General features: G+C 39.6%; 1 protein-coding gene across 8 annotated transcripts in view; it reads right to left on the reverse strand.

Moving 5' to 3' along the window:
• The window catches only part of MAST2 (microtubule associated serine/threonine kinase 2), a 192,297-nt gene that overhangs the window by 92,225 nt on the left and 78,806 nt on the right, over positions 1-21,266 (reverse strand). For 5 of the 8 annotated variants that reach the window (XM_017824605.1, XM_017824607.1, XM_017824606.1 and 2 more), the window contains one exon: positions 17,092-17,123. In XM_017824605.1, coding sequence (XP_017680094.1) covers positions 17,092-17,123 — 32 coding nt within the window. Of the gene's footprint in view, positions 1-8,142; positions 8,350-10,300; positions 10,541-10,624; positions 10,856-10,882; positions 10,950-17,091; positions 17,124-21,266 lie in introns of those variants that run through there. The other 3 variants (XM_017824609.1, XM_017824608.1, XM_017824614.1) reach the window with 3 other exon arrangements.

The following is a 21,266-nucleotide window of genomic DNA, read 5'->3' on the forward strand; positions in this document are numbered from 1 at the left end:
ATGTAATGAACAGACGAAGAGGATGAATTTTACATTTTCAAGCATAAATTCTTAATGAAGTTAGAGCACGGGATAAGAATAGACTTTACAAAATAAGCCATGGTACAGAAGAGACATGAGAAATCAAAACCATGCTTGGGAAACATCATGAGTGCTGGTAGACACACACAAAAAAAGATGAACAGTTTATCTAGTTTTAAAGGCAGAATTGCATCCTAATTTAGCCATGAATTTTGAACAGGAATTGGCCCCTATTTTAGCTATTTCTTTGGAATACTACAAATCTTCACAGCAAAAGCTTGGCTTTTTAAGTCTGGGAAAGCCATGATAATGTATCATCAACCATCAGGCAAACAAACTGCTCCAGGTTGTGAGCCTCAGAAAAATACATAACATAAAAATAGACTGAACATGAGAACAAACCCAAAACATGGATTTTTAAATAATTACAGATTGATACATCTCTATCAACTCTTTTACAGTAATTCTGAGAAACCCACAAAGGTGATGTATTACAAAAGTAAGGTTTCCTAAAGCACACATAGTATTTAGGAAGGTCTTCTAACAAAGTTATTTATTTTATTTATGACTTCTAACATATATGTCTACCTACATATAAGTGGAGATATAAATGTTAGAGATCCGGAAGACAGAAGAGGATTTAATAAATCAAGATAAATTTACTCCAATTGAATTCTCAGCTTTGAAATAAAGTACAGAATGGGCAGATATGGAATTCTGAATGATTTCTGCAGTCTCCAGAGAAACATTCTGTTGAAATACTAAAAGACATAATTTAACAGTCGGCAATCTTACTACACTCTACTGTAACATTAAAAATGGCACAGATAAATCTAAATAATATAGCTAGAAACAAAAATATATAACAAAATTGCTTGTTTTTAAAATAAATTACTTTCATAGCCCACCTCGCCTTTATATCTCAGATATAAAGAAAAAACTGATAAATAGGAATATTCATCTTATATTCACTTTCTTTTCTTCCAAATTTTGACTAGCAGATGTAGCATTTCACAGATCTTGCAGATTGGGGGGGGGGAAACAAAATCAAAAGTTAAGTAAAAATTTGGGGGGGGTGTTAATATTTTCTAACAAAACCAAATTTAGGCTTCTGCGCTACCCATCAAAACGCAGCCCGTAAGAAAAGCAAATCGTATTTCCAGCTTGCCTTCTAAACAAACTCCTAAACCAACACCCGGGCTGAGAGCGCACGGGTCACGCGTGCCAACGAGCAACACCTGCGTGCCCGGGGAACGCGCTTTCTGCAGAGGAAACCCGCAAAATTAACAAATATTTTCACGTTAGCGACCACTTACAACAACACTACGTAAACCACCGACCGCGGCGCTCTGCGGCGTGGGCTGCAGCTGCCCCTGTCCTTAATAAGAAGGGGAAGGCTGCAGAAGCGACAGGTCACAGGTTTCTGATCCATGTTGCCACGAGCGGAGGCTGCGCGCGCCCGGCCGCGGGGCACAGGCTGGAACACGTCCCCGTGGGCTGTTCCTCCGTGCCAAAGACAAACGCAGCCGTAATCCACTCCATTTGGCTCAAATTAGCTGCAAGTTCTCTGCAAGGGCAAGGCAGACACTCGTGACCTAAAAGGAACACTTCTGGTCAATATTTGTGTGTTGATTCACTTGGAAAATTGGACGTTTAATGATTTTGAAATCTTCCAGTTTCTCGGAAGCGGAATGGACGAACGGTTGCATTTAAATGAAGCGTGGAGGAAAGCTGATGGGGATTTTTACCAGATTTCTTTCAGTGGAAAATTTTGCCCTAAAATTTTGCTGAGAATTATAGCTTGACCTGTTCTGCTATTTCGCCTTTCTCATCTGTTCGCAAATAAAACTGAGAATCACAGGAACAAAAAATGAAATATAATAGAGAGTACAAAAAATAGTATTCACCTTTTCAGGCAAGCTGTAACCCAAACATACATTATCACTTCTACTCGTGCAGCAGGTCTTAGATCAGAATCAAAAGAATTACTTCCAAAACTTTTTTTTTTTTTTTTTTAGTATTTATATAAATAAATGCCCATCTCAGCCCAGAGATGTGACAATGCGACTCGGTGCACAGCAAGTCTTTACCAGACGGCTGGATCAATAACATCCCTGCTCTAAAGACCTAAAGGTCTAAAGAAAGGAAAGGACAGGGAGAACAGGAAGGAAACAAAAGCACACAGAGCTCTTTCACCACAGCAAAGATTACTGTTTGAAGATTTTATTTTAGAACATTAATAATTCATAATGACAGTGTAATGTAAACTAGGTTAGAAGATTATGCTCTCAAGTACCACACAAGGCATTGAATGACAGAATAATAACCACTAGCCAAAGCAGCAAAATTTCAGGAGATAAATGAGGGTAAGAGAGAACTTGGAGGACTAGAAGAAGCATATTTGAGACAAATGAACAAAAACAGGAACAGAGAGATTTCGAAAAAAGGGGGAGCACAGATACAGCCTGGAGAAAAGAGAGCATGAATGGGTCCATTACAGAGGATAAAGCTCTGCTGCATTCAAACAAGAGCTTAAATTTGAGACAAAAGTTCACCATAGCTCAGGAGAGCGAGACACAGCTGAAATGGGACACCAGTTCCCAAACTGGTAAAAAGTTACCCTGAAATCTTCTTTCCTTCTTTACACTCTAAACGTTCCTTAAGCTCGCTATCAGTACGTCTCTACTATTAGTGCTTCAGAACAGGACATTAACAGGCCTGTTTGCACACTCACCATTTTTCCAAGTCAGAACTAAAAATAGCACCTGGTTGCCTCATAGGCCGATTAAAAACAAATTTTGGAAAATGCATGGCACTGTCTATCAACAATAACAAACACATGACTGCCTGGTTAAGAATATATATTTCTTTCTCAGAATTATTCCCTTGCCAGGAATGTTTCAGCGCTCGGGTTGTTTCTGTATCTGTACTCAAGATCAAAAGGCCTTTGAGGGCAGGAAAAATTTTATACAGAACTGAGCACAATACTGTTGTTTGAGGAAATCACTGTTATTTGAGAATCAAGACAGAAAAAAAAAGGCTTCAGTATTTTCTACCGTCTGTTAAGAACCTTCTGAGATTTTCATTCCTCACCAGAAGTTGCTAACTTGTCCCAGCCATGCCAAACTCTTAGTACTGCAGCTATAGCAAGTCAGCTCTTAGCAGGTGTAGCAGCAGATCACAGCCTTCAAACACAATTACATAGAAAAACCAGCTATGAACCATAACCATATATGGTTTATAGGTGAAATGGCTGACAAACAGTAAAGCCCTCCAACTTCTGAAGTCACAAGCACACACTCTCCTCTGGGAGCCTCCAATTTCCCAGGTCAAACGACCAGGTTATGATTTACAAGTGGTCCCATGGAGGGCAGCCAAATTGTGAGCCTGGACTGAGACAAGAATTCACACCTCGAGCTCCAAACCCCAGGGTTTAACTCTTCTGCTACTGCAGCTCCAGGCAGGACACCGAGATTTTTGCATTTAGGTAATGCCTTCACATAAAAAAATCACACCATTCAGGTCACCATGCCTCAATATTCCCAACCATGTGACAGTTAACAAACAGTTTCCAATCAGCCTAAGACAGACAGGAAGTTATCTGAGCCTGTCACGTTTTAGGTATCACCTGTGTCCATCCCCCGTGGTCTCCTAGATGGGAAAAATGATCCCCGAGACTAATAACCAGTACAAAAGAAAAGGAATAAAGAGAAAAATTTCCATTAAAAAATAAATGAACTGTAGGAAATTCATTCATTCAATGTGAGATGCAGATTAGAATTCAGTTGCCAAAAGCTTACCTACTCAAAATTCATCATTTCACGGTTCGCATAATGATATATCCACAAAGTTGTTCTGTTACTCATTATTCCTGAATTGCTGATCTACATTGTTTCCAAAAGTGACATTATGCTGTCTTGCAGTCAACTCTGACCAATTATTTAGCACCTTCAGGAAAGCTGAACCTGTACCAAATCAAGCGCTAAAACAGGAGGATAACACTTGCTGCAAACCCAAAACAATTTCCAAATGTCATTCAAGCTGAATGTAGGCGTCTTCATTAATCCTGACATTTGTCAAATAGGAATTTCTAACTCAAAAAACCTCTTAAAACCTGTATCATATCAAGTGACTTTAAACTAAAAGACATTTAAGTAGAGAGATAGGAGACCCTCACCAACTTTTGAGAAGCCTTGAGATATTTCTAAATAAAAATAAAGAACCTCATCAAGTCTGAATTCTGAAATGTTTTTGATCTTCCTTAAAAATATGGAACTTCTCCTGTTTACAGGTGCTGCCCCACAGTTGTAAAATATATGCAGTCTTCAAAACCCAAACCGCAGGTGATCTGGGGATGAGTGTGCCAAGGGATACATCCTTACACTATGGAAGGGATTTCTGCACCTGCCTCGAAGCAGAAGGACTGGAGTTACAAGGCTCTCTCCTGGAGACACACCAGCAATCCTGATACACAAGATAAAGAGCCACGGTCTAAAAGGACACTCAGTCCAAGGAAGTGGATGTCTCCATCCCCACCCTTTGGTGAAGGTTTGCTGAAGCCCACCTGATTTACTGCAGTGGAGCAGACTCATCCAGGACACTCCCCACCCAACCTCACTCACACACCCATAGCTCTCAATATAGGTCTCCCCTTACCCACTGCAACAGCTTGGGTAAAAAAAGGCTTTAAATAAAGGCAGGCAACCCTCCCAGTACATTTGGTGAATGCCTATGCACGATATATTCTTGTTACTTACCACAGTTATTGATTAAAAGCTTGTTTCCTAGAATAGGCTTTTTATGTAAATAAATTAATATATTCTTAAATTATATCACAGATGTCCATAAAATCCTAATTATATAAAACTCATAACATTGTAATTACACACTGATCAAGTAATTATGTACTGCGCTCAAACACTGAGTATTTCAGAGCAACATTAGGTTTCTCATTTTGTTTTACTTAAATAAGACAGCAAGGGTCTGATCACCATCACTCCCAGAAATAGTGACCAGATTTTGTACAGGCTAGGAAAAAATTCTATTAAAGTATTCTGCAAAGCTATAAAAAAATTAATAGCTATTATCAAGAGACTCTATTAAAGCTAGAACTTCCAAGGGAAAACATTCCTATAAAAATAATCTCTACCATATATCTCTATAGGAACATGTTCCACAACTGGCATGAATTCATGGAATCAAAATAGCAGGAGAAAATACCCCTTGAAAAATCCAGCTGAAGCCAACTCTTCCATTGATTTCTTAGGATAAAGCAAATTTCCACTGAGACTTCAGCTAACCTACAGCACCCACAGATGCCAGAAATACGGCACCTGAACACTTTCATCCTTCTTATCACAAACAAACTGTTTCTAGAATTACTGAAACTGTCTTATATCTGCTGACAGTGTTACAGAGTGTGTAACATTTTCTGAAATGGGGGAAATTCACCCTCCTTTAATCTCAGAGTTCATCACTTCCAAGTTAGAACAATTAATTCATGACATATTTTAAGCAACTTGAGATCAAAAGATGCTGTAAATTCGTATTTTGATTAAATTAAAGTACAAATATGGGTGCATAAAGATTTGCCAACTCATAAAGAGGACCAGCTGTGAAACATGGCCTCATTTTTTTTCTTCAGTAATTTGACTTCCCTGCTACCCCCAGAAGAGTGCAAGCCAGATCCCAAAGATGAGACTCAGTATTGTTTAATTTTGAACATCATTCTATTTTCTTCCTAAAGTTACATGACCTTAATTCCAACCCACAGTTCCATCAACTATTGCAGTCTTATTCCACCTGTTATCAATTTGCTTGTATTGTAATCAAGCCATTTCACATTTCCTTTTACTCTTTCGAAAGGTTTACATTATTTTCATTTGTTCAAAGGTTACGTATAAAATATTTTCAATCTCAATTAGATTAATTCTTTCAGAAGACATGAACTTCCATGCCACCTGTCTGGACGTCAGATGCATCATTTGTCGACGTAAAAATACCAATGACACCGTGAAATATAGAAAAGAAGGGAAAACCTGTGCAAATTCTTGCAAAAGCAACATACCAAAGGTAAAAAGTGAGGAAGATTTAACATCAAGGCCTTTTACTTGCTACATTTTTCAGCAGTTCCTTGCATAGCCATGGAAATGAAGCTCTGCCTGGCTAACTGAGGGTGCTAAGCTGAGTAGATCAATGACAGTACTAAGTTGCCAAGAAGAACCTTTGCTCTAAGCAAGCAGGAATGGCCATCACTGGTACCGTAACCAAGTAAACAAAACTACAACAAAGAAAGACTGGATAAAAACAGGATCAAGGGCTGCACAGGTGAAAGCAACAACGACGAAAATAAAAAGTTATTATGGCAGACCCAAGCTCTTACACAGAACAACATATCTTTCAGTCATCAACCATTCAGTATTTAAAGAGCAGATGGCTGGAAGGTCCCCATATGCGAAAAATATTATTATCAAGGAGAGTCCATAGTAACAGTGGAATAAAACTTGATGATGAGACTTTTATATGAACTGCTCCTAAAGAGAAAATTATTCACTGACCCGTGTCAGAAGCCTGAAATTCGAAGGTTTCTCAGAGGAAAAAAAGCAGTAAGTACCAAAAAGGCCTTTTGAAAATAATCAATAATCATCAGATCTCATCTCCAAAAAGATCAGTTCTCAACTGACTACAACAATAATCTAATTTTGATATTTAATTGCCACTTATCAGTCTGTTAATTAGCCCCAAGGCTAAAAAGCATTTAATCGTATTTAATCACCCTTGTTTAAAGGAACATTACCCAACACCAGCCTTTAAATAATAAAAATTCATTTAAAATTAGATTGATGACAATGACACTGAAATGTCAGGAGACTGCTCTGTAGTTGCTGCCCTCCACTTCACCGCCAGTGCTGCCAAAATGAGCACCTTATTAAGAATTGTCACCAATTGCTGCCCAACCTGCAGGGAGAGCAGCAGCCTGCTGGGCAAGCCCCCTCCATGGCCCTGCACAGTGAGGACAGACACGGGCAACATCCCCTTCCTTTGTTGACAACCTGATGTACTATTCATCACTCTGCATTAGAGGGGCAGGTGCCTAAAATAATTCAACTTCGCATTTTCTGGTTACTCCCACCAGATCTGGCCAGCAGGAGCAATCTCCCTCTGAAATAACAGTCTAGATTCAGGGGCTATTGCATTACCACCTGATGAGTAACTGAAATTTGACCAGCTACATCCACCCTGCAGCATGTGAACTTCAAAACCAGCCCTCTGATGCTATGCTGGCTCAAGTTTTAAGTAGGTACCACAATGAGCTCCAGTTTCATAACCACACACACAAAGATCTCCAGCTTGTGTTAGCCTTTGCCTGGGAGTATCTCACTAGGTAAAGTTTCCTCTTAGTGAAGAAGCTGAAGGTTTCCACTGGGGCTGCTGGTGGCCATGCATGTCCCATAGGAGCACAACAAGGAGCAAGAGCTAATCCTGAAGGAAAAATACATCAGTCAACCTCTCCAATGCTTTAATACAAACTGGGCTGGTTTGGGCTGGTTTTGGTTTACAGACTCTAGTACCCCACGTTTAAACCTGCTAACAACAGGCTTGATTTTACTCATTATCATTTGGAGACTTCATCCTGCCAGCCTCTGTAAGACAGCAGTGTGGATTTCCAGTGAATAGAACTGGATGCAGTCCTTTAGCACAGACCCACTCTTCTAGACAGGTATTTTTAAGGACCTCACTCTTGGCTGTTTTACTTTTATATTCGTTTTCTTGACATCAGCCATGCTTGTGAGGGCTCCACTGATGCATGGTACAAGTTGCACACATATTCAGAAGCTAACCACAAGCAATTTGCATGCACACACCAGCAGACAGGTTTCTGCTCCTTTATCCATTTTACCTTCTTCCCTACATAGGGCCTTAAACTACACATGAACTAAAAAGAACTTGTACCCATAAGCAACATGAACTTTGAACACTAAATGGTTGTAAGTAAGTTATGACTATAAGGCTGTTCCCTTCTGTTAGATGTTATTCTCCTGAACTATAAAGCTGTTAAGTTCATAGATGGTTATGCCAACATCAAACCATTAGCAATTCCTAGTTGACACCTTTCCTTACCTCCACTGAAAAGGATGGCTGTAGCAGGGACTAGATGGATTGCTCTGGGGTTGTGAGTTCAGGTAAAATACTAGAGGAGAAGTAACAAGTGCACAGTCAGCACTAAATGGGAATTTAAGATGCTGCAGACCTGGAGCAGATGTAGGAGAGAACATGTGCTGATGAACATCATTTCCTCGGCAGTGGGAGTACAAAGGAGAGGAGATTCTGACAAGGTACCACAGTAGAAAAAACAAAAATCAGGGTCAATATCACATTTTTTGTTTCAATTAAAAAAAAAAAAGATACTTCCAAAATACAAGTTATACCTTCTCAATAAATGCAATAAACTAAGTGGTCAAAAGTCATGCTTTCCATTACCATCCAAATCAAAATGTATTTTTCATTCAATTTAATATCTATTAAATGTTATTTTTCCACTACAAAAACCTTCCAATCTGGAATTATCCAAATCCTTCTTTGTAGCGATTTCCAGGCTTTCTGGAATATGCACCACTGTCAATCTCTAATATAAAACATTTAATTGAGTAAAAACAACAAATTGATAATGGCACCAGTAACAGACATGGACCATTTGTATCACAGCCTTCACAGTTTGGGAGCCATGGTCATACCACAGCTGTGGCAATAACAGAAATACCCAACTGTGAAAATATGAATTACACAAACCATTAAACTAGAAAACAACACTTAGCAGTGACAGTGGTTTAGAACAACAACTACTTAAGCCTGAAAGCAGCACTGCAAAATGGCTTTATTCTAATTTTAGCAGTGGGGAAACTGAGGCACGAAGAGGTTAAAGTGACATGTCCACAGCACATCCCTCAGGACTGCAGCTGAGGACGCTGATGCCCAGCTCTGTGCTCAGCTCTGTGAACTGTCCTGCTTTTGCAGGGGTAGCAGCCAACACACATTTGTACACACAGAGAGCACAGAAAATGCCTCAAGGTAGCTGCTTTTCCAAAAGCTGCAAACAGACTTCTACAGAAACACAGAGCAGAGGTTCTGACACCTACTTCATTGAACTATACACGATGAGATGTCCTTCACTAGAAATAAAGTAAAAGTTAACTTACAAATATTGGTATTACAAAGTGTTCTTATGTGTTAGAATACAAACTAATGCCACTCTACTCTTACACCTGTAACTCTGATTTTTGACTGAGGGCCGAAAAAAGTTTCTCTTTACCATATTTAAACATAAAACTGAGAAGAATGGAAATCTGAAGGACGCTTCAGTTTTGTTTAGAATTCAGATACTTTACACTTAAAGTCCTGAAGTCAAGCATGTTTGTTCATGTTCCTTGCTTTAGATTTCCTAATGAATCTAAATACTTATCAGTAAGTAACCTTTACATATTGGAAATCCTCCCCACTAGCAATCTCTGCTTACACAGCTGATGAGCTTTACAGTCTGCAGACAGAAAAGGTTAAGCCTGCCTCTTACCCTGCTCCTCCCTCCACTGACTACGGGATAGATTCATTTAACCTCCCCTACTTATAAACATAGTATTAAATACACAGTTTCTTTAATATTTTACCAAGTAGAAACAATAAATATAATTAAAAACCATCAGAAATAGCAGTTTTCATTAGTAGATTTCAAAGCCTTTATAAAGGACACAAGCATTAAAATGGAATTGCTTGTTTGAAATCTATTTATAGAAATACATATAAAACTGTATTTCTAGAAAGTAAAAACTTTTAGCTTTAAATCTCAAAGTTTGCTATAACATTCTTTATTTTAAAAGATAATAATGGTAGCCAAGGTTTCTGAAGCTTTGAGCCCCGTGACATCTTCCTGACAGATTATTAGAAGTACTTTTTAAATCTGAAGAGTGATCAAACTAGAAAGACAGAGTTACAAACATTCAGTTTTACCACATTAATACTTGGTAGAAAACCTAACCACAATATACCCCAGCTAAAAATATTTAAACATTGCTCTTTTTTGGCTACACTTTATGGCAAATACCCCACAAAAGTAAAATGCTAAAGGTCCCAAATGAAATTTCCTGTACAGCCAAATAAGCACGACAGATAAAGTTCTAAGAAATAAAAGCAGTGTCTATTGGCCACAGAAAACTCTGGCTGGTATTTCTTCACAGTTTCAACTGGAAATGTTTAAGTGCAATTTATTTTTCACTACAGTCCTTACTGGATCCGCAGAGATGGGGCTCCAAGCCTCTGTTTCCTCCGTTTCATCATTGTGCTGATACACTGTGCCTCTTCCCAGCATAAGAGGCTTAGAGCTGGGAAGGAGAGCCCACCGTTATCACTCCAACGCAGAGCACAGAACAATCAGTGCAATTCCAAGCTCTTCATATACCCCCAGCACCAGAGAGACCTCAGGAGCTCAGTAATGGTCCAGATTAATCGCACAGCTCATGTCAAAAACCTAATTATTTATAAATAGGGGAAAAAAAATTAAAATCTCCTGCGAGTCTATTCACGGCATCCAGCGAAAGGAAACGAAGCCCACCAGCACGAAAGGAAGAAGGTGCCGACAAGTCCAGGACACAGAGTGGCCATCTGACCTGTCACACAGCCAGCAATGTGGTCCTGACACGCTCCGGCTGAGCCCACAGCAAATCAGAGACCAACTTCTCCTGGGCTCCAAGGAGCAGGAGCAGGAGCAGTCGTGCTCACCAAATCAAAAGGAAAGCGGAAAGCCAAAGGGAGCGATGGCACACTTGAAAGGATTCTGGCAGAAACCTCAGAGAGCAGCTTGAAAACTCACACGGCGACAGGAGCAGAGCCACTGCTCCCACCCAAAGCCCTGGCAGAGTCATCAGCGGTGTGTGAGGAGCAGCTGCTCCCGGCCGGCGGGGGAACACGTGAACCAGCCCCCGTGCAGAAATCAATCCCCTGAACGACATGCACAACTTTAATCTTAAAACACCTTCCCCTAACTCCCAAGCTGTGTTTCAGCTATAAAATTCATGGATTCCAGAGCTGAAAACAGAGCAACAGCACTTGCAGCAGCCTGAGGAGCCAGATACTGGGGGGGTTGGGGGGGTGGAATGGGGAACACCATTAGGAGATGATGTTCCCTTACAGTGCAAATCTGGCAGTTTGGCTTCCAAACGGCAACTTCAATCGGCTCAAAATCAATTTCATGCTATTAACGAAACCTTCCCAAATAACATGCAACATTTTCCAATTTTTTCAAGTATGCAACTTCCTCCCAAAAAATTTCCAAATATCTGTCTTTGATAGACTTCAAAGTGTTAAAGATTGTATTTAGGCAGGTGAAGACTGCCATTCACAACTACTCATCAACCAAGTCAAACTCCAGGTGACAACTCCTATCTTCAGACCCTCTCATAATTTCAATCACAGCAGGAGTACCCCACACTATAAAATCCCCCAAGCTCTCAACAGCTACAGCTGGTCAGGAAAACAGACTGCCCAGGCTCAGGAGTAAGGACCAGGGTGACTGCTCCTTACACAGCCAGAGCCCCTGCCCCCCCACACTGTGCCTTCTGAGTAAGACAGCACAGCAAGCAACAAAAGGTACAAATTTGGTATGGTATGTGTAATTTTATTATACTCTTTAAATGAGAACCTGGATGAAGTAGTGGAAACTCGATAATAAGAACTGCACGAAAGACTCTTTCCACTTTTAAATCCTTGATGAAAGCCTCCATAAATTCTTTGTCTCTCAGATTACAGTCTTTGCAGAACACTAAAATCCCCTTAATTCACCAAATCATTTTCTTAGAGAAATAACGCTTCCAAATTATTTTTAAAGCCTAATATACAAATAGCAACACTGCTACGGAGCCCCCCAAGAATAATCTGGCATGTTCCACCTCCAGAGCCAGCCCCACGTATCAGCTTAAGAGCAGCAGGTTATTTTTGATCCACTGCCTGTGAGCTGCTTTCACGCACTCAGAGAAGGAAGGGGTGGTCAGAAGAGACCACCTCTTTCTCTCCCCATCTACAGAAAGCATCACAAGCAGAAAGCATCGACTGGAGGCATTATTGCTTACTTTATTTCCAGATCCAAATCAGAACAGAGTGCGAAAGTAGCACAACTCCCTGCTCCTTTTCAGAACCATTTTTCATCCATTTCCAACACTTTGGCTTCCCCACTCTTGGGGCAACAGCACTTGCTCCTGGCAGGGAAACGGCATCGATCCATCACCAGTAGAAACACTCACCCGCCAAGATGAGCAGAAACAGAGTGATATACTCCATTTCTCTGCAGATACAGAAGGAATTCCCACAGCACCTGAGCATGTCAACACGAAGACATAAACCAGCACTAAAGGCCAGACATTTTCTTTCCTGCCATCAAACTTGATGTTGTTTTCAAGGTCTAAACATTAAAAAGAATACACGTAATTCAGCACATCCTCCCAAAGAAACTCCCTGGTGTGTTTAAGTGTTATTTTACTGTCAGGAAGCTGGGAGTAAGTTTAACAAATTATGATGACGACTTGTTTAATGAAACACCCTCGGAAATGTCTAAGGCTGTAGCAACTAAGATCCTTCAGAGGTTTGTAAGTAGAAGGGTAGTGCAGAGAAGGAGAGAGAGAGAACAAGAGAAAACAAGTCCCACAGTGGACATAAACTGTCTTAAAAAGCAATTAGAAGGGATAAAAACCACCATAAAAGGCTTGCATAAGTCTTTAGCAAACACTATTACGTTGCTTACCGTATTTCATAGAGATAGATAGAAAAATTTAAGGTAAATACTACTTTTTACCAGCACCTATCACTATCAAAACAGCAGTCTGTAATATTTGATTTATATAAATATGTATTTTTACAGGACATATTCTGTATCAAAATTTTTTTTTCATGTTTCTTATGCCTCCATGTTCTTTTTCCGTTTGAACACAGAGTTTAAAATATATTTGATACAGATCATTGATAGCAGGAAAGAATTAACAAAAACAACTTATACCTGAAGTTACAAACTGGTTTAGCAAATTTAGTTTGCTGAGGAAATTATTCTTTTCAAATTTAGATATAATGTGGGAAAGCCATATATTCTTTTTAGCAAATTACTCATTTAGATAGCCCAAAAATTACAACAACCCACACTGGTAACCCTGCCTTAGAAACCACAACGATTTGAAATATAAACCCACATTTTTCATTAAAAAGCCTGAAGAAGTCAATAAAATTCATGTTATAAACAACCACATTTATTATTCATTTATTATTAATGGGGTACTGAACAAGAAACCAGATGGCTCAAGTGCAACCCCAACTGGATTTAGTGACCGCTGATCAGCCGAGGAGGCAACCAGAGGAAATAGTGAGCTGCAGGCTGGTGCTGTGCATCCTGCAGCCACAATGAGAACTGCACTTTGCAGCCTGGTCTTTCGGGTGCTGAACTGCTGTTAAACACACGAACACACACAGGTGGTGCATCGTGAACCTCCTCTTGCTGCACAGTCCCCACCTCTGTCCTTTCAGGTCAGGGCCGTCTCTAGTGCACTTCACGTGCAGGTGCACATCAAAACCACGTGAAAGCTGAAGCCAACAATACAAAAACCAATCTCTGTACATGATGTAGCTCCAAAAGAACACAACAGGCTGAAAATAATTAAACCACTTCCACTAATGGGCTGGAGATCAAAGTTTGGGTCTATCACTCCACATTCGCTATTTGAAATTAAAGAAAATATTCATGAATGGTAATTATTTCTTTTGTGAACAAAGCATGGGGAAAAACATAACCAATACATTTATATGCATAATTCATTAAAGGAAAACTTTGAACTCTGATTACTGAACCACACCAGAGACAGAACATAACTACTTGTTCCTGTTCTCGTACTATTCAACCTCTTAGCAGCCTACAACTCAGTTGAGTATAATTTCCTTTAGTGTATTAAACGTAACTCCCCTATAGAAAGACAAACACTTTAAGCACATTTACAGCAAAATTGTATCTAAATAATTAGGCATTTCTCTTAGTGTCACCCTGCATACAATTCCCCCATCTGTTTTACATGTCTGCTCACTCTGTGCTGATTATTTCAAAATAAGACTGCAACATATCTAAGGACAAAGCCATCCTTTACACTGTGCCTGTGCTTCTTTCTGCTAATATGGAAACAGAATCACTCATCAACAGATTTCACAGGCTCTATCCCACCATTCATTCTCTTCAGCTCCTACCCAAGACCTTCTTTAGATGAATTTCCTTCTTTAGGAAAACTGCTCATGCTCTCCTGACAAAAGTACTGAAACATGTAACTCCACTCCTTTTCCTTAGCACGAACAGGCACAGCAACTGTTGTTGTCCATGCCTACAATCAGTCCCCGCAGAAAAATAGAGACTACTCATACTAACCCAGGAAATATGAAGCAATGAGAGTCAAACAAAGAAAAATTCAGAAGCACTGTCAGGAAAAGCTTGTCCTTCTCCATTCAGCAATGACAAATATCCAAGCTAATCCACAGGCTAAAACCTTTCTAACCCAACAATCAACTGAAGCAATCACCAAGAAAGCAGCAATAATCAAGTCTTCATTCTGCTTCTGGCTGACTGTAAAATGATTACTTCCTCCCCAAATATTTTTTTTACAGTAGCAAGTGCACCCCAGCCTCAAGACTAGCACACAAAAAAATGCTGAGTGGCTGATGTTTGTATATAACACAGTTGCTACTGAACTGCTACAAAGGCTGGAGTTTGTGCAGCAAATGGATGCACCTCTTGAGGGTTTGTGGCTTCAAGCCAGACACTTCATCCTCCTGTCAATTCCTGCGTCTGCTTCTGTCGGTGAACAAAAGTCAGTGACTGACAGCCAATGAATCAGGACGTAGCTACATCCATAACTATCCCTACTCATCAGCCACAGCACAACAACAGCTTTTCAGAATAAATTTTACTTTCAGAATTTATTTGTGCTTATGAGGTTCACTGCTAAGTTGATTCGAGCAAATGAAAAGCCTCCAGAAGAACTGTGAACTGCTTACAGTTGTTATGGAGTCCTTTTTGACAGAACGGTTGAACAAATTGCTACATAGTATATGTATATTTTTCACCATATATATACACACATATAATTATTCCCTGGATATAAATATCTCTAATTCCTAATTCAAAGACTAAGTGGGTTTTTTTTTTAATCCAAGTAAGTATTCTGATACTGGGATATACAAAACCACGTACATCAACTCCACAAGTCCCTTTTCAGTGAGCCTGTACACTTAATAGTACAGCATCAATGCAAACGGTATATATTGGTCATATATATCAATTTTTATATGTATACATATATATGGCATTTATACCAGCCCAATGCACTACTCATTTCTTAAAAGTTAAACTTTTCAAACAACAAGAAGTCATTTGGTTCTTGACTCGACTTGGTACTGGATTTGATTACAGAATCTGTAATTCCAGAAACCACAAGCCAATAATCAACTAGATAACACAGGCAATGAACTTAAAACATTTCAATTCTTCATAGATTTTCAATCTCACTAATAGCTGCAACCTTAAAATTTATGGCCTGGATCTTCTTGACACAGGTTGCTAAATTTCTTCACATAATGATGGCTTAAAAGCCATTCACTTCTGGAAGAAAACTAAAGTGAAGCAATGAAAACTGGAGGTGTTAAGTAAATATAGAAATAAAGGATTCAGTCATTTGGTTTAGTTACTAGTAACTAAAACACTACACACATATGAAGCACTTCATTTGCATCTCAGCTATTTCAAATGAAAATACATAAATAGTTTTGTGTCATACCCACCTCCACACTGGAATGAGGGAAGGGAATATCTCTGGCATCCTCAATTTCAATTCCAAAAGTTTTGTGCAAAAATATCTAAGCTACATTAACAAAAAACTTATTGGTAACTCACTGCTCCACTATTTGATCAAAGAACCTTCATAATCTTCAAATGATGAACACCACCTGTCTTAGAAACCTCTCAAATCTTGTTAAGCCAGCCTTTGAGGCATACTGGTTAAAAAAAAAAACAAAACCAGTTAGTGCTTCATGTTCTTTAAATAACTCCCTGACTGGTTTATCATTGTCATATGAACTAAACAAAAAGGTCTGGTCATGCCTCACTGTAAAAAAAAGGACCTTTTGATCTGTTGTATTGTTCGGCCCTGAATCACTGGCACTACACAGCATTTTCCAAACATTGTTTCTCATACAAAGGGGATAGCTTACATTGGAAGGCTGAAAATAATTTCGCATTAGAACCAGAAACCTGAGGAAGAAAGGTTATATGCTTTTGTGAGCTTCATGTCCGTAGTCCACAAGCTTTGGGAAACAATTTTAAATCATAATGCAACAGCAGGCAGTACAGAAGCTTTCTCTTTTATACATGCAATCAATAATGCAATTTCTTCCACCATAAATCTGTAATCATAGCAGAAACTAAGCTCTGTAATATCCTTGAAACACAAGTTAGTTCACTAAAATTCTTTAAACATCATAATGCATTTTAAAAAATTACTGTTTGTTTAAATTGCATTTTTAAAAGCCCACTTTTCCCAACATGTGCTACTTAATTGAAATACCTCTATTAGATTGCCTGCTCCACAAACACCTGACCTGCATGGCCCAGGAGCTGTGTGCTTAGACTTCTGTCAACAGACTGTTTGAAGAACAGTGATCAAAGTTGTCCATATCACATAAATAATCAGTGACTTCTCTGGAGTCACTTCAGCAATGTCAGTGCAGCAACACTCAACACCGCAGCTACTTCCATATCAGGATCAGCTCAAGCTGGTAATTAGAAGTAAGCTTACACTACTACTACTTCTCCTACTATGCTTAAGGAAATGAATAGAGGCTTTAGTCTCAGAGAAATCCAAGCTAGCTGTTTCCAAGAGCGTGACAGATTCTTAAAAATGCTAACAGAGAAAACGGAGCATCTGCCCATCTAAATTACTTCCACAACTGAACAGCTATATATGTTCAAAACAAACCAAGGGATGAATAAAGAATAATTATACTTACAAGCTTCCTCTTCTGGGGAGACTGAGCTCTTTCTGGAAGAAAAATAAGAATGAAAACCTGAGTTAGTTTTACTTGTTATTATCTACTACTAATTTATTTATCAATAACTGACTGAGGTGAAATTAATAAAGAGCTGGCCACTTCCCAACGCATGCTCAGTGCAGAACTCCACAGCACTGCTGCTGCACATCCACAGAGCACAGTCTGGGGGTACAAAAGTTGCTCACTTTGTCTAAACAGCCATTGCCTTTGTAGTCAAAAAATCATAAGCACTCAACAGAGCAAACATAACTTTGAAATTCAAGCCTAAGCACAGATAAGGCAGTAATTAATTCTGTCCTACATTCCACATCAGCATCAGACCGAACCCCTTCCAGGAGTGTGGAACGCAGTGTGCCTGCAGCTGTGCGGGGTGGTCTCACAATCTCACCAAAAGGAAGAATTAATGTAAGAGAATGGCTTTTGGGGGGTTGGTTTGGTTGTTCGGGGTTTTTTTTAAACATACAAAAATCGGAGGCCAAACACAACCCCCACTTATCAGCACCGTTTTGCACCTCGGCAGCACAAGCAAAGGCAGACGGGGGGGGGGTGTGTTGGTTTGTTAAGGTTTTTGTTTCAGTTTTTATTTTCTTTTTAAGGTTTTTATTCAGCCCACGGGCACCCCAAGGCGCGGCCAGCGGTGGACGCGGCATCCCGAGGGAGCGCCCGCTCCCGGCTCTGGATTTCGCGGCCGGGCGGGGCTGCGCTCCCGAGGGTCGCCGCCAGGTGGCAGCCGCGCCCGCCGCCGGTTCTTGGTTTGTATCCCTAAAAATATTCCCTGGATGCTTCGCCAGGAAAATATTCCCTGATCCCGGGCTGCTTCGCCTCGGCTGATCACAGCAAGTGCCAGCACAGCCAATACCAAGTGGCTGTGAGGATCTACGTGCTGTGATTTTCATCCCTTCTAAAAAAAAAAAAATTAAAAATCAACGTTTTCACTGAATTCTGGGGGGAAATAAAAAGTCAATAGAAAAAATTAAATCCATAAAATCTGGTAAAATCTCTTTTCCATCTTTAGTTATGGAGTTCATGACTGACATGATTGTGTTACTGACAGTCAGCGACTGGTCCGGTCAGTAATGCATGGGAATTGCCTGAACGTTTTTCAAAGATACCAAAAAGTTACAGCCTCTAAAACTAATAAATCAATAAACAAACAAATCAGTCTTAAACAGGCTGTTATTCTTTTCAAGTATGAGTTCTCCACAATTTGAAATTTCATTGCAGTTTAACAGCACCAAGCAAATTTCATGTGTGAATTATCACAAGGCTGACAGCTTACAGCATCGAGAAATAAATTCCTGTCATCAGACAAACTTGTCAAGATCTAATCAAAACACTTCAAGTGCGTAAGATAATAAATCATTAGCATCTATAACAGGTTGTGTGTTTTATATTCTAAAAAAGGTACTTCTTCCACTTTCATTTGTTAGGAAGGATTACTTTCCAACCACGAAGCCTACGTAGCAATGACAGCTTTTTGCCACTACAGATGGATAAATAAATAGGTAAGATTATAGGTATTATACATTATTCTGCTTCTGTAGATAGTATAGTACTTACACATGCATATACATCTCTTACATCATTGAGCAGTTGTATTTAATTTATCATCTTTAAAGAAGATGGCACCTTTTGGCAGAGGGCACTTTTTCCATTCAAATTATATATTTCTGTTTATTCCAACACAGTCAGCCCCAGAAATTTTCAGAATGCATGTATAAAGCTCTGGAATTTCATGGTGCTGGCTGAAAAAGCAAAACAGTGACCTTTAAGTCTCTTTATCTACCTTCTAGTTTTTCAGCTTTTAGGGTTCATTTTTACAACCTTTGCTCTAGTCATTAGGGCCGAAAAGTCACTTAGAGAACACTCCCTTGCAGCAGCACAGCTCCAATAATTGTGACTTACAGATATACACCACAAGAATCATGGTCCAGGAACAGGAATGGACAAATCCTTTCCTTTCCTCTACTGAACACTTGTTTTACTCACACAATTATTACCTTTAATACTTCCTATAATATAGGTAATTCAGGATTAAATGCATGCAAGGTTAGAAGGAGGACTGCCTTGGGCTTTGTTCCTGAAAGCTTTGTACCTTTGAAAACTGTGATCAACTGAGTTCACAAGCAAGTAAGGAAGAAAGTCCTAGCAGATGACATCTCAATGCAACTGAAACATCATCCTATCCATGTAGCAATTGTCTTCCTTCTGCACCTCCACCTTGACAAACACAGTGCAGCTGTGCAATCAATAGGCACTAGCTCACATTTAATATCACTGTGGTCTTGACAACAAAGAGCACAATCAAAACAATCAATTTTTATACCTGTTGTTCCACTATGCCTCGTTTCATGTCAGTCTTAAAATCCCCTTCAAAAACCCTAACAGCCATACAGCGAGCCATGTCCCGACCTCCACAGCACTTTTCCTGTCCTCTGGAGAAATGCCAAGGCAGCACCCTCCCAGCTCTTCACCCTTTTCTGCCTCTCCAAAGCAGGGCTGGGAACAGCACCTACAATCCCCTAAATCAGATACGACCAGCAGGGCCAAGGCAAAAGCACCAGAGCTGGATGTTACACAGCCACGAGCAGTGTAATCACATCCTTCGCTTTTCCCAAATCACCAGTGAGTTGGGGTCTGAAAAGGTTATATCCCAGAAAGAAAATGCCTGGAGATGGAAGGAAGGAGAGAGCAGACTGCAGACAACTGATGGCCTATTTCAGGGCACCTATTTGAGGATGCTCCCTGTCAGCAGAACACTGCAGGTCTCCAGGGGATCGAGCAGACAATGGAAATGCCTACCACGGATGGGGAGACACTCACAGGGTGGAGACTCAGCTGTGTCTTAAGATGGCTCAACACTAATGTGTGCAGTGGGACAAACAGAGTTTACATCTTGAAATAACAGGGTAGTTTCAAACATATTGAAGAAGGACTATAAAAACAATGATTCAATAATTGCGCAAAATATAAGAGAAAAGTCCAACGGAGTTTCACAAGCACCCTACAAAGGTTAAACTCTACTCAGAGTCAGTTTTACAGTACAGATTAAATGTTTTAGTTAGTAAATTATGAGGGAAGTGGCGTGATTTGCCTGGTGATTTGACGCACACCACAGTGGAGTTTGGCATTATATGTCCACGGATCCTGAAAAAATAAATCACATTTTAAGAGGGGAGATAACTAATAAAAGAGTGCTGAGCTGTGACTACTTGGTCTGAAACACTATTTACGGGGTGCAGCTGTAATCCTTTCAATAAGCTGGTTTATCCTAAAGGACATTTTTCATTTAAGACCACCCTTCTGATGAGAACAACACATGAACGTGCAAGATTCTAAACTGCCCCTTCCGACAACACATCTGCCTCCCCGAGCACATGTGCTGCCAGTAGCTATATTTATATTACCATTATTACTTCAGCCAGCCCCCATGCCACCTGCTCTCTAGGTCAACAATACAACCCTTAAAATAGAGGCCTACATTTATATTTGATTTATATGAAGTGCTAAATAGCATAAGAACATTTTAAAAGATTGGTGCACATTATTCACACAGAACTTTCAGAAGGGGAAATAAAGAACTACGTCTACAGATCCTAAAAAATAAAGAGTGTATTAAATCTTGCAGTACCCAAGTGACAAGAACAGACTGTTCTGAAAGTTAATTTTTTGTATCAGTTCCATATTTCAAGGCATAATTATTAAACATGCAACTTGATCTCTGCATGACAAAAGAAGCAGCAAATTTTCAGAGAAGTAGTTAAAAATGGATCTTGGGAAAGAAATTCAGTATTGTGGAGTTTATAAAAAGCAGATTCAAATACCTGCCTTCAAAAGAGTTCCTTATATTTGTTTCCTTTTATCTTATCACCTCGGATCATGAGGATATCAAGTCAGCTGGACACCGTATCATGCTACAGTTCAGGTTTGACAATAGGACTGAATCCTCATTTTTGAGGCAGCAAGGAAGCTAGAAGGGAAAATACACTGGCCATTTCAAACATCACTTCTTCTGTTTACATAATACATTGTTTAGTGCATAGATACTGAAAAATTTATTCAATTGTCAGCTTTCAGATACAGAAACTGCATCTGAAAACAGGAGTGTTTCAGGCAACAGCAGAAACTGCATG

Source organism: Lepidothrix coronata, unplaced genomic scaffold (assembly GCF_001604755.1).
Source record: "Lepidothrix coronata isolate B3197 unplaced genomic scaffold, Lepidothrix_coronata-1.0 Scaffold112, whole genome shotgun sequence".
NCBI classification, from domain to species: Eukaryota; Metazoa; Chordata; class Aves; order Passeriformes; family Pipridae; genus Lepidothrix; species Lepidothrix coronata.